General features: G+C 40.5%; 1 protein-coding gene across 1 annotated transcript in view; it reads right to left on the reverse strand.

Moving 5' to 3' along the window:
* LOC126262285 (peptidylglycine alpha-hydroxylating monooxygenase) overlaps nt 1-14777 on the reverse strand; it is a 233772-nt gene that overhangs the window by 65855 nt on the left and 153140 nt on the right. The window contains exons 3-4 of the mRNA XM_049958803.1: nt 12834-12921; nt 1737-1809 (exon numbers count right to left, since the gene is read on the reverse strand). Coding sequence (XP_049814760.1) covers nt 1737-1809; nt 12834-12921 — 161 coding nt within the window. The remainder of the gene's footprint in view (nt 1-1736; nt 1810-12833; nt 12922-14777) is intronic.

Below are 14777 nucleotides of genomic sequence, written 5' to 3' on the forward strand. Positions count from 1 at the left end.
TGGTGAGGCGCCTGTACATTAAATCGCTGATTTAATTGTGTACATTATGGGAGAATATACAATCTGATTTGGATTCTGACATGATCTAGAGATAGGAGTCTTGGCTTGTTTTGCATACCCTCACTCCCTTCACTTAAAGTGAATAAAGTATTTGTTCAACAAAAGTGAACAGTAAGAATATTGTGTTAAATAGATAACCATTTCTCATGTAGAGGCTTTTTGAGGATCTTGGAATTCTTACAATTGCTTTCTAACACATTTACTCCTTAGTGGCTTTTGTTACTGATGATAAAAATCAGTTCCAGCAGAAATATGATTTACAGAGTCACAATAGAAAACAAACAAAAAAATAATAATATTCACTTTGCCTTTGTGGTGGGAAGATATTTAACAAGCTCCTGTCCAACATCAAGCAAGAAATTGGGAAATCCTATTCAAAACAAACTTAAAAACTTCCCATTAGACACTCTTTCTACTAATTATATGAATACCTACAGTTGGGGATTGAAAAGTTTTGTTAGATAGACGGCACATGACAGTTTTCATTGCAAAGCTGTATGGGTAGTAGTAATGCACTACAAATATGACTCAGCATTTACAGATGTACAGAGATAAGTTCTCCAAAGAAACATAATTTAATCAAGTAAACAGCAGACTGAAGATGCTGCAACTTTTTAAAAGAAGTTGTACTTACTTTCTAATTTACTTGAATAAATTTAGAGCAATATAATAAATGATTCATACAACCTACATTGAACTATTCATCAAAGTTACACTACCAGATTGGAGAAAATATAGAACAACAGGCAGCAAAGTGACCATGGATGAATTTGAATTTCAGCAATACAATCCAGGGTGTATTAGAGATGTAAATTTATTGCAGTAACAGGTGGCAACTGTGTGACTCAATATATTTACAAGTCATCTTTTAAATGAAAGAGGTTTATTCATTGTTGGACATTTTCTATCTTCTGCATCACAAAACAAAATGAACCAGCAACTGAAGAAAAGAAAGATAACAAAAAAGAATAAAAAAACATTAATGTGTGTAAGCATAATTTATGAAAGAGCTGAATAAGCTCATGCTGTTTTCTGTTACATATAGCTCTATTACATACATGATTATTTAATCTCTGGAAAAGGTAATAAATCATCTTGAATGTATGAAAAGAGAAGAAATCTTAAGTCAACCAGAGGGAGCACGACAACTGAAAACACTATTACCAATCATCAGGTATTTTATTTCAGTAGGTAAATTGCTAAAGAGTTTTTTAGGTCTGCATTTCAGTACTTTCTTTGTCAAAGCTGGTTTACTAGCTGATGATGCAAGTCTGGAATTGTATTTATGAATTTCTCAGTTCTGCTCAAATTCATCAGTGAATACATGTGCAGTAAGCTTATGATTAATACTCTTTAACTGTTAGAAGACACTTAGAATACATATATATTATATGAAAACCCATAGTTTGTCTGAATACTTGGTTTAAGTAAAGAGTCACCCCAAAATATTATACTATAGTACACAAAAAATTAAAATCAGTCTGATTTATAAGACCATAATCTCCTCAATGGTGTAACTATACTGTGATATACAAATAAGGGAAGAATAAAGATAATATTCCACTTCCCAGTGTCGTGTTAAGATTTTGCAGTACTATGTATAAACAGCTGTATGTAGAAATAAAGAGGTATTTGGTACACAAAATATATCATCACATATTTTATGACTAGCTTACTTGTGAGCCTTTGGAACATGGACTAGCAGCCTCCCAAGCAGAATCAGTTCCCCCTGTCATCTCACCACAGTTCCTGAAAAATTAAGCATGTACAATTAAAGTTTCAGAAACTGTAAGAACATGAAAATTCATAAAAAAGTGGGAATATTTTAAATCTATACAGTGTTTTTAAAAAAGTTACAACATAACGAAATGAGCTCAACAACTGCGTAAACTAAAAAGAACTGGATGATATTCATATGTCATTCAGACTGCCTTTAAACATTATTTATCATGGAGTATGGATTTAAACAGAAGCACAGAAGATGTACAATGGTGTCATCACTCACTTGATGTAACTATAAAGACAATAAATGAAAAAGCTCATAATATAATAGGAAACAGCTGAATGAAAGTGTATAATGGAGGTGATATTCAAGACATTTCAACTGAAGAAGTGCATTGTATCCTATGCAGAAATACATATTACATTACTGAGATGGTCAGTGGTACTGCAGGATGGTCCCTACACCGAGGTGACAAAAGTCATGGAATATGTGCATATACAGATAGATGTAGTATTCTGACATGATTATGGCTGCATGACGGGAATTAACAGAATTCGAACGCTGAACGATAGTTGGCGATAGAAGCATGGGACATTTCATTTCGGAAATCTTTAGGAAATTCAATATTTAATATCTACAGTGTCAAGAGTGTGCCAAGAATACCACATTTCACATATTACCTCTCATCACAGACAGTGCAGTGGCCAACAGGCTTCATTTAATGATGAAAAGCAGTGACATTTGCATAGAGTTTGCAGTGCTAACAGACACATGACACTGCATGAAAGGACCACAGAAATCAACATGGGATATATGATGAATGTATACACTATGACAGTGCAGTAAAATTTGGTATTAATGGGCTATGGTAGCAGACAACCAACATGAGCGCATTTGCTAACAGCACAATGTCACCTGAAGCTCCTCTCCTGGGCTCTTGACCATATTGGTTGGAACCTAGATGACTGAAAAACTGTGGTCTGGTCACATGAGTACCAATTTTAGCTAGTAAGAGCTGATGTTATGGTTGGGATGTGGCACAGGCCCCACAAAGCCAAAGACCCTGTCGACAACACACTGCATGCTGGTGGTGGCTCCATAATGTTGTGAGCAGAGTGTACATGTAACAGACTGGGTCCTCTGGTTTGGCTGACCTGATCATTGACTAGAAATGCTTATGTTTAGCTTCTTTGAGACCATTTGCAGCAAATAACAATGGAATTTTTATAAATAACAATTCAAACTGTCACTGGGCTACAATTGTTTGCAATTAGTTTGAAGAACATTCTGGACACTTTGAATGAATGATTTGGCCACCCAGATCACACACTTGAATTCCATTGAACATTTATGGAACACAATTGAGAGGTCAGTTCGTGCACAATATCCCACACCAGCAACACTTTCACAGTTATTGACAGCTAGAGAAGCAGCGTGCCCCAATATTTCTGAGAGGTACTTCCAACATGGTGGCCATTTTGAAAGTTGTCATATTGCTGCAACTCATTTTTTTTTTTTTTAATAATGGAAAGAGGGTCACATGACACATGAAGTAGATAATGTCTTATACAAGAAAAACAACAGTATCTTTCCTTTGAGTGTAGTTTAAGTCATTCTAGAATTATGACTGATCTCTCTTTGTTACAGGTGTGATGAATGAAGATGTTGCAACTGCCTTACAATCATACCATTGACAGCATACATAAAAAAAATCCAGCTGTTAACTATGAGCCCTGCCCACCAAACACAGCATTTTGGTGAGACTTCTTATTGAAGAACATAATATGTCAAATAATGCCCACTGAGGAGCTGACAGGGACTACTGCAACACTCAAATATAACTGGGAGGTGGTTCACCAAGTATGGCTTGTCACTTACATTGACTGGAAGTTTCTGTTTTGTCACTTCCTGCCACTTTCTAATCCACTTACCCATTACTGCCACATCCAACATTGCACTGGATGAAAATGTCTCATGGTCTACATAATTTTGCCAGTAAGGCACTGGTTGTTCACACCATTCGTAAGAAGGCTGTTATGTGGAGTGACCCTATGACTCTCCGACTCTATTGCCATTTGAAGCTTTCCCAACATAATAATTAATCTAACAATTCATGGATGTTATGCCAAATGGTGTGTAAACTGCACAATATTTTCATAAAGCAGCCGCTCACCATCTTCACATGCTGCTGATGCATAGCTGTTATGGCTTACCAATTTATGTACTGGCTCACAAGAAAAGCACAGACATCAGAGGGCTAGGGTATGTCATCATGGAAGACATCAATGTCCAGAGCATCCTGCTGGAAAATGAGCCATGGGCCACAAACATGGTGCAGAGAAAGTGTAGCTGTGTAGCTGAACTCAACATAGGTGCAGAGGCTATGTGTTGGTGTTCGGCTTAACTGTTCCGTCTTTGGTTCCCCATCTGTGTTACCTCCTGCATTCATTTTTCTGTGCCCAAAGATGCCTTGGTGCAGCCAATGCTGGGTCTCATGTTTTGCTGGGTTGAAATTCCACATCTCTGTAAATTAAGACTTTGGTTGGACATTGGGGGATAAGGGAATAAACAGCAAGCTCATCAGTTACTCATGCCAGGGGTACAGCATCTAGAGTTAGTGAAGTCTGCATCGAACATATTCTGATGATGAAAGTATACAGGAGTAGTAAAATCGAGGCATTCAGGCTATAATGATGCCAGAGCTGGGAAACAATTAACAGAAGTGGGCAGGTACATAGGTCAGAGTAGACTAAGGGTCTATCAGGCTGACCTGTAGCGAAAGAAACTCCACCTGCATCTGATCATTTTCAAACCGACTAAGGGTAAATTACCTTACAAAGCAAAGAATGCCTTCTAGTTGGGAGATTCAGAATGGTAAAAGTGGGAAGGCTAAAATGTAATGGGCATCAGTTGGACTGTCAACAAATGGGGAGGGGGAAGTAGATAAGGCAGCAGGTTAGTCTCCCCAGGACTCTGCACACAGTGGGAGCTGTTCCATCCCTGATCTATTACAGCCAAGGCAATAAAAAGCACTCAATATGTAACACTGCTACCCCTAAAATAGAAAAAAAGGTGCAGCAAACACAGAGGCAAACTACATTTACAAGCAATTAAAATACTGTAAAAGAGGAATGAAAGAGGCAGATGGCAAAGGAGGTAGGGTGAAGGGTGCCCCAGCCCAAGCACGCAGTGGGAGATGCGCCAATCCTAATCACTTCATCCCTGCCCTCAAGGCAGTCTGAAACTTTATATTTGAGAATAAGAACAAAATTCATGGAGAAAATGTGGAATCTGTGGAACTGTCCATGATTTCCCTGCCAATATTAGAGACCAAGAATTCAGAAGACCATGAAGAGCAAGAAGGGTGCATTGCACCAGAATATGAGATATTATCTGCAAGGCTCCAAAATCATGATGTGGGGGTGGCCTGATGCAAAATGAAAGTATAGGTTAGTCTGGTATCGGCTGATTCATAGGTGGCATAGGACAGTGGATTCCTTCTGGCAGGAGTGCCATGCACCAGTAGTTTCCTTGACAGTATGGAGCTTATTATACAAGGCAGTAGTTTACCACATGTTGTTCCATCTCTGAGTGAGTAGATGCCTCATTTGCACCCACAACTTCGAATTTGGGATCATCAAAACCAATAGGAGGGAGGGGGAGGGAAGGGTGAGTAATCACTTTTCTAGACAAATGATCGGCCAGTTTCTTTTCTGGGATACGTACACAATTCAGAATCCAGAGAACAACAACTGAACATGCAGTATGATTAAGGTCAGAGAGTAAGTCATGGGTGGCAGATATCACAGGATGACAACTATAAAAGTGATCAATGGATGATTGTTTAATAAAATACAATGAGATTACAAAGGTCATAGAACCTCCTAATACTGCACCGATCCTACTTCGGCAAGGCATAGTGCAGCAACTCTGTGTGGCATGGACTCAAGTTGTTGGAAGTCCCCTTCAGAAAAACTGAGCCATGCTATGTCTAGCTGTCCATAACTGCGAAAGTTGTGCTGACGTCAGATTTTGTGCAAGAACTGACCTCTCAGTTATGTCCCATACATGTCCAGTGGGATTCATGTTGCGCAATCTGGTTGGCCAAACCACTCATTCGAATAGTCCAGAATGTTCTTCAAACTAATCGTTGTGATCAGCTGAGATGGCGGATAGTCATCCATAAAAATTCCATACTTGTTTGGCAACATGAAGTCCATGAATAGCTGCAATTGGTCTCCACGTAGCTTAATATCCAGAGGACCCATTCCACTCCACGTAAACACAGCCCACACCATTATGGAGTCACCAGCAGCTTCCACAGTGCCTTGTTAACAATTTGGGTCCATGGCTTCATGAGGTCTGTGCCATACTAACCCTACCATCACATCTTAGCAACTGAAACTGGGACTCATCTGACCAGGCCACAGTTTTCCAGTCATCTATGGCTGAATCAATATTTTCACGAGCTCAGGAGAGGCACTGTAGGCGATGTCATGCTGTTAGCAAAGCCACTCCCGTCGGTCATCTGCTGTCATAGCCCATTAATGCCAAATTTCGCCACACTGTCCTAATGGATATATTTGTTGTAGGTCCCACATTTCTGTGTTGTTTGTGTGTTAGCACTAACAACTCTACATAAATGCTGCTGCTCTTGGTCATTAAGTGAAAGCTGTCAACCACTGCATTGTCCGTGCAGAGAGGTAATGCCTGAAATTTTGTATTCTCAGCACACTCTTGCCACTATGGATCACAAATATTGAATTCCCCAATGATTTCCAAAATGGGATGTCCCATGCATCTAGCTCCAACTACCAATCCACATTCAAAGTCTGTTAATTCCTGTTGTGTAGCCATAATCATGTCAGAAATCTTTTCACGTGAATCACCTGTGTAAAAGTGACAGTTCTGTCCTTTTATACCTCATGTACATGATACTACTGCCATTTGTATGTGTACATATTGCTATCCCCAACACTTGTCACCTCAGTGTACTGAGCACTGTTAATGGCGATCAACTCCGCAGTGAAACACTAATCTTCCCGGCAATGAATGTTGTTTCTGATTGCCAGGAGATGTAGAAACATATCTCATTCTATCCATGGGTTTAGAGCTGTCATTTTAAATGACAGTAGCAACCAGAAGCTCTTGGGAAAAAAACAGATGTCAAAAGCTCATGGATGTGGCAAACTTAAGGAGCACAGAATACATTGATCTTAGTACATCTTGAGGAGGTTAGGCAGAGGGCATTCCATCTGATAATCCAACCCAAGAGCAGAAGTCAGAGGTCAATCCACCTTGTATGCACAATGAATGTCTTATGTTGGATGGAGGTAAATTATTGGATGGTGACTGCATAAGTGAGCAACATTTGGGACTGTCACCTCTGGAAAGGAAAGGTTTCACTTTCAGCAAGGAGACTGTCTCTAGGACTAGTCTGGAACGCAACAGTGGCTATTAAAAAGCCACAGTGATGGACTGGGTCCAAGAATTTTGAAGCTGTAAGTGCTGCCGAGCTGTAAACCTGGCAACCACAGCCTATTGGGACAATAGGAGGGCCCGTTAAATACAGAGAAGAGTAGTATGATCCGCACCCAAAGAGAAGTGGACAAGGAAGCAGAGAGCATCAACTGACAAATACAGGGCAGCCAAGTCAGCTTTTTATCCAAAAACAGGCATAAAAAGTGAACTGCAACAATATTCAAGCACTGGGTACCTGTGTAGTGTACTGGATCATTGTGGACCACTGTTTGATAACTGAAATAACAGACCAGAGTTTTTGCAGGACAAACCTGGGAACATGGCAAAGAGTCCAAGTGGAGGCACATTGGCATTTGCTGGGGCTTTGGGGTGGGAGCTGTACCAAATGCAAAAGTTTTTGACGTACAGCACAACTGTGACCAGCGGCCCGACAGATGTCACTAGCACATTGATGGCATTGAAGAGTTTGACACTCAGTATGAATAATGTGAGACACCATTCTCCCGGTTCCCTGAAGAGCTGAGTGAATTACCACCTCCAACCCACAACAACTGGTGGGATAAAAACTGACACAAAAATCAGTAGGGAGCCTCAAAAGCCCCAACCATGCTAGTTAAGTAAAATATGTTGGTCCCAAGTGGTGTTGTAGGCCTTATGTAGGTCAAAAAATACTGCAGTGAGAAGTTCACATTACGAAAAAACATGTTGGATTTCCACTTTCAGCCTAACTAGATGGTCAGTTGTGAATTGTTCCCTCCTGAAACCACACTAATAGATGGACAAAAGGTCCTGCAATTCAAGAACCAAGCATTATCTGTAAGCAACCATCCTTTCAAGCAATTTGCAGAGTGCGCTGATGAGGCCAATCAGTTGGTAACTGTAAACAGACACTGGGTTTTTTCCTGGCTTAAGGATTGGGAGAATGATATTTGCGATTGGAAAAGGAGGACACTTTTGAGTCAAATACAGTTGAAGACACTGAGTAGCTTTTGTGTAACATTCAGATGCTGGATCATCTGATTATGAATTCAATTGGAGCCTGGGGCTGTATCTTAAGATGAGGAAAAGTCTGAAGGCTTAGTATATGATCTGGCTTGGTGAGTGTGTGAAACTTAAGGGAAGGATTTCAACTTGTCATTTCTGTATTATAAAGATAGCCAGTAAGAAGAGTATGCCACCACTGTCGCAAAGTTGATCACAAGGTGTTCAGTAAGAACCAAAATACTGGATCAAAGAGCATGCTGATGGACGAGACCTAGAACAGTTCTTGGTCTTTGATGGCCTAGAAGACTACAGAGCTTGGCCCACATCTGGGAAGAAGAGGCATACATTCTGAAGGAGTCATCACATCACTCAATGCATTCCTGTAATTCAACAGTGAGCCTTAGTGCACAGTCTGTTAAAAGTAAGGAAAGCAGCCTGTGAAGGATGCAGGGACCTATGGCGATCCTGGAAATCTGTTGGGAGACATCTTCCATGACCCTGTCAATGCAATCTGATAAATGGGGTGATGGTGACAGCAGAGGTATACATAAACTGCCAGTTGACTCTTCAAAGAACCTATTATGGCAATTGGTCCATTGGGCAGAAGCAGGTAAGTGACAAGATCTCTGAAAAGTGGTTACTGTCATAAATATCATTGCAAAGCGACAACATTGGGGGAAAAAGGATGAAAAGGCCGTTAGCCAAAGAGGTGCCATGAGCGGTACTGAAATGAGTAGGAGTACCATCATTGAGAAGGCACAGATTGAGATCACATGGAAACTGGTCAATGAAATGGCTCCTTCCAGATAAGGTGAGAGTTACTTCACCACAGGGTGTGGTAGCATGTTGAAATCCCCAAGTAGGAGAAAGGGGAGATGTGAAAAAGGGAGAGTAGGGATCTGTTGGATTAAGATGGACATATCAAAGGATGTAAGTGCCTTGCCTGGAGGTAAATAAATGTTACACATTTTGATTTCTGGGATAGTTTGCACTTGCACCACTATTGATTCCAACATGGTACGGAGGGGAATCCGTTCACTGACAACATCATTGCAAACCTACGTACACACACCACTCCAGTTGCCCTCCCAGGGTTAGTATGTGTCTGACCTACTGTACGGTAGCCACCAGGTGTTCGGAAATGCTCATCAGTGATGTGAGTTTCTTGGAGGGCAATGCGGACTGCAAAATAAGAAGAAACTGGGTGTTGCAATTCCAGCAGGTAACAGTAGTATCCATTACAGTTCCAATGGTTTGTCACATTAAGTGTGTCCCAGTTAGGTATGAAGGGGCCCAGAAGAACTAGTCATGTCTCAGAACCACTGTCTCTCACTGATGTGCATGGGACCATGACTCCACATGTAGGGAGAGCGTCCAGCACACAGACTGGTTGGTTGCAGGACCTCAACGGGCCTCCCGTAGCCAGCACCTGGCCATCACTGGCATTGAGGCAAAACCAGTTTATGTCTGAAAGCACAACTTACCTTTCAATGAGCCCTCACTTGACACCACTGGAGTCACAAAAGGCAGTCATTTGGGGTCAATGGAATGCTCACTACAGGGTGTCTGCCTCAGAACTGTCCTTCAAGTAACTTATTTGTAACAGTCTTTGTGGCATGCTAATGACAACTGCTGCTCAAATTGCTGCTGTAGATGCAGTACGATGCACGAGAGCCGTACGCTGAACACTTTCCTCTTGGTAATGCCACATGGCCTTCTGGAGCCCAGAAGGCCATGTGAAAAGTGAACGCACAATCAGTTTGTTCAAAGTACTTCTCATTAACAAGTTTTGATGTGGTCTCTTTGTTCACATGTGTGCCTCTGATGGATTTATGGTCACAAGACCATACATTCCTACGACCACTGCTGCCAGCAATTGTGTACAGTGGCTACATTCCAGCCATGTCTTCCTGCAATATTGTGGTACGAACATCCAGCTTCTCGTATCCCTGTTACACAACCTTGTTTAAACTCAGTGAGGTGCTGATAGAGGCATTTTTGCAGCCTTAATGGCAGTCTTGACCAACATCAATTCATCATGTTGAAGCTCAAAGGTAGCTAATGCTCATGACCATTATGTGTATTTAGAGCACACCTGATTTGCATCCTCATAGTGGCATTACTCACACCACTCATATGTGACTGGTGTGTAATTTGAACACACATCATCTTTCAGGTGTAGAAACATGCCTACCAACTTCTGTTTATGTTGTACGATTCCTCCTTGATGTTTTGATCTTTTTTCCATCAGTGTACTGTGTTATCCTTGAGACCTATTGTATGCCTCAGATGAAATGTACACCTCACTGCATAAGATTAAGTCATAGCTCCTGATCTGTCTTGAGGATAAGATCTCTGTGAGAGATACCTCCTTGTACCATATTCAAGTTTCATGTAGAGCAATCACTGGTAGGTCACACAGTTTTTCACACGTCTGAAGAGCTTGAGATCGTGCAGCAGAAGAGGCTTTAATCAATAATGATCCACGTCATATTTTTCTTCATGAGTCAATTTCTCTAAATTTATCCCATGTGTGTTAAAAAAAAATGGTTTTGTCACCATAATAATATCCTCACCCATTTAATACACACTAGGTATTTAACTAATTGTTTCACTCCCTCCACCCATGAGGGTAGTAGTCAGAGTAGGGAAAACAGTAGGATTATAGCAGTCCATGTTGTACCTGTCTGTTGTGATGGCTGAATCAGAATGGCCATAGTGCTAGTTCAATGTGATACATTTCTTGCATGAAAAGTCCACTCTGATACTACCTGCTCCGATTAAAGGTTCTCCCCATGGGTGCCACCCCACTACAGTAAGGCTATCTGGCACAACAGCCACTGTTGGGACTCCTGATGCCCCAGGAAGACGGGCATGGAGCTAGCAAACTCAGGCACTATAAGTGTGATCCCTGTGTTGTCAGGGGTCCTACCTAAAGGGTATGCAATGATCCCACCATGTCTGATTAGTTACCACATTAACTTTTGGCCATATATAAGACTAAGCAGTTAATGCGCACAGAGTATTGTTAACACAGTAGACCATAGGCGGTATTTGAGATGTTCTTTCACAGATGGTCCATTGGTCAACACTACAGAAAAAATGTTGAAAATTTTTCAGAAGGGGACCAAAACTACTTCAGCCAAATAGTGAGGTAAGCAAAACAAATTAAAATGTTGGCAAAAGAAAGCAGAAAAGGGGAAATAGCTGGATGAACACTGAAGGCTGCTACCATGAGAAGAAAAGAAGTAAGGATAGTCTGAGGCGGGAGACCGCAGCACAAGAAAGGAAGTAGGTGATGCAATAGTTTAGGTCATGTGAGTATAAGTTGTTGGTTATATGTAATTCAAATGCTTCTTTAATGATGGAGCCCCAGTATGTGGAGACAGATGAGGAGGTATTGGTCTCTCCATAGTTAACTATGTGTCCTATGTTATCACTGTGTTTAGCAACAGAAGATTTTTCTTGGCTGACTCAGTCTGGTGTGGTGCCTATGTTCACCACTTATGTATCTAAATTACAAAACATCTGGGCAATCTAAAATTTCCTACACTGGAAGGGGATTTAATATATTCCTGGTCTCCTTAGATCTAGGTCATCTTGAATGGAATCTAACATCTTTTATATTCACACCAGAAGGTAGAACATACTATGTTTCTTCAACAGCCTACTGACCTTAAAGGACATGCCACCCACATAAGGTAAAAAACCATCCTCATGGAATTCTCCAGTTCTGGCTGCTATTGAGGTTTAGTGCATGATGGCCGAAATGCATTGTGAATCTGCTTATTGGATTATCTGCTCTGGAAAAAGAACGCAGGTGGCAAGGCTCTGCTCATAAGTAATCTGGATCTAAGATAGCTCTAGCACTATGAACAACAGTCCATAATACACCACTGCATTCAGATGGGTGATGACAGTTAGTAGCTCCCAGGTACAGGTTGGTATGTGCAGGTCTACAAAACACACTGTGACCCAAGGAGCCGTCCTCTTTTCTACAAGCCATAACATCCAGAAGTGGGACATCTCCCAGATGCTAAGTGGAGGGAGATGTTCCATAAATGAAGCATTGCTGTCAGATGTGGCCATATCATAGAGTGTATCATCTAAATATCTCCAAGAACATTCAAGTTTAAAAAACAATGACTGAAATGCTTTGTCCTCCATGTGTTCTGTAAAAGGGTTACCTACTACAGGAGACAGTAGGCTACCAACAACAACACAATCAGTTTGTTCAAAGTACTTCTCATAAAGCAAGTTTGATGTGGTCTCTTCTTTCACATGAGTGCCTCTGATGGATTTACTACAACTCTTATGAGCTAAGCTTATCTCAAATTACTTTTTTTAAAAAAGGGATTCCTTTGGCAAGGTAGATCATGACAGCAGTTAATCAACATCATGCAGCACACAAGGCCTGTCTGTACAGTTATTTTTTATGTGTCTTGAGTTATCCTACATCTTCTCACCTTTCTTGCACAGGGACCTAGGGACCCACACAATGATTATGGAACTACTGGAGTAAAAATAAGCAAACAAGTCTGTAGCTTACACTGCAGTGGCATTTTTTTGAAGGATGCAAACTTACCAAACAGGCTTCTGTGATCCAGGCTCTGAGCATCCATACAACAACATGTGATGTGCTGTGGCCATCGTAGCATTTGGTTCAAATCCAACTGTTGACATAAAAGAACTGAATCAAAACCCTGACTATTTTGAGAGTAAAATACATGTATGTCACATTTATAAACTTAGGAATCACAACTGAAACAAAAGTAACTGAAAAAATTAAATGATTACTCTAATATATTATTTATCTAGAACATATGAAAAAGTGGGGGAAAAAAGACATTTTGACACTAAGTACACTGGGTTTCTCTAACAAAATTCCTCTAAGGAAATATACTACACACTCTTACAGGCACAGGTACACTAATTTTTTATCCAAACCATTATAACCACTGCCCATCATGAGATGAGATCGCTGGTGGCACTGTGGGTATGTGACACAGTAAGGAAAGCTTATAAGTGAAACAGAGCTGGATCAGCTTTGGTTTTTCAAAGAGTACTCTACAGCATTGGCCCCTTACTTAGCTTGCATTTATCACAAATCTCTCGGCCACTGCAAAGTCCCAAATGATTGGAAAAAAGTACAGGTGGCTCCTTTGTATAAGAAGGACAAAATTACAGACCAATATCCTGAACATCAGTTTGCTGAGGAATCCTTGAACACATTCGCAGTTCAAATATAATAAATTTTCTGGAGACCGCGAATTGGCATGGTTTTAGAAAGCATTGCTTGTGCAAGACTCAGCATGTCCTTCCCTCACATGATATACTGCAAACTGTAGATCAAAGGCAACAGGCATATTCCATATTTCTATATTTCTGAAAAGTGTTTGACACAGTGCCCCATTTGAGGCCTTTAATGAAGGGACACATATGTTAGAGCATAGATTAAGGAAAGGCAAATCTACCTTTCTAGCATTTGTAGATTTAGAGAAAGCATTTGACAATGTCGACTGGAATACTCTCTTTCAAATTCTGAAGGTGGCAAGGTTGAAATACAGGGAGCGAAAGGTTATTTACAATTTGTATGGAAACTATATGGCAGTTATATGAGTTGAGGGGCATGAAAGAGAAGCAGTGGTTGGGAAGGGAGTGAGACAGGATTGTAGCTTATCCTCGATGTTATTCAATCTGTATATTGAGCAAGCTGTAAAGGAAACAAAAGAAAAATTTGGTGTAGGAATTAAAATCCATGGAGAATAAATAAAAACTTTGAGGCTTGCCTGTGACATTGTAGTTCTGTTAGAGACAGCAAAGGACATGGAAGAGCAGTTGAACAGAATGTACAGTGTCTAGTAAGGAGGTTAGAAGATGAACACCAACAAAAGCAAAACGAGGATAATGGAATGTAGTGAAATTAAATTAGGTGATGCTGAGGGAATTAGATTAGGAAATGAGACACTTAAAGTGGTAGATGAGTTTTGCTATTTGAGGAGCAAAATAACTGATGATGGTCAAAGTAGAGAGGATATAAAGTGTAGACTGAGAATGGGAAGGAAATCGTTTCTGAAGAAGAGAAATTTGTCAACATGTAGATTTAAGTGTCAGGAATTCTTTTCTGAAAGTATTTGTACGGGGTGTCGCCCTGTATGGAAATGAAACATGGACGATAAATAGTTTAGACAAGAAGAGAATAGAAGCTTTCAAAATGTGGTGCTACAGAATAATGCTGAAGATTAGATGGGTAGATCATGTAACTAATGAGGAGCTACTGAATAGAACTGGGGAGAAAAGAAATTTGTGGCACAACTTGACTAGAAGAAGGAATCGGTTAAGAGGACATGTTCTGAGGCATCAAGGGATCACCAATTTAGCACTGGAGGGCAGCACGGAGGGTAAAAATCGTAGAGGGAGACCAAGAGATGAATACACTAAGCAGATTCAGAAGGATGTAGGTTGCAGTAGGTACTTGGAGATGAAGACGCTTGCACAGGATAGAGTAGCATGGAGAGCTGCATCAAAG

This window comes from Schistocerca nitens, chromosome 6 (genome assembly GCF_023898315.1).
Source record: "Schistocerca nitens isolate TAMUIC-IGC-003100 chromosome 6, iqSchNite1.1, whole genome shotgun sequence".
Lineage (NCBI taxonomy): Eukaryota > Metazoa > Arthropoda > Insecta > Orthoptera > Acrididae > Schistocerca > Schistocerca nitens.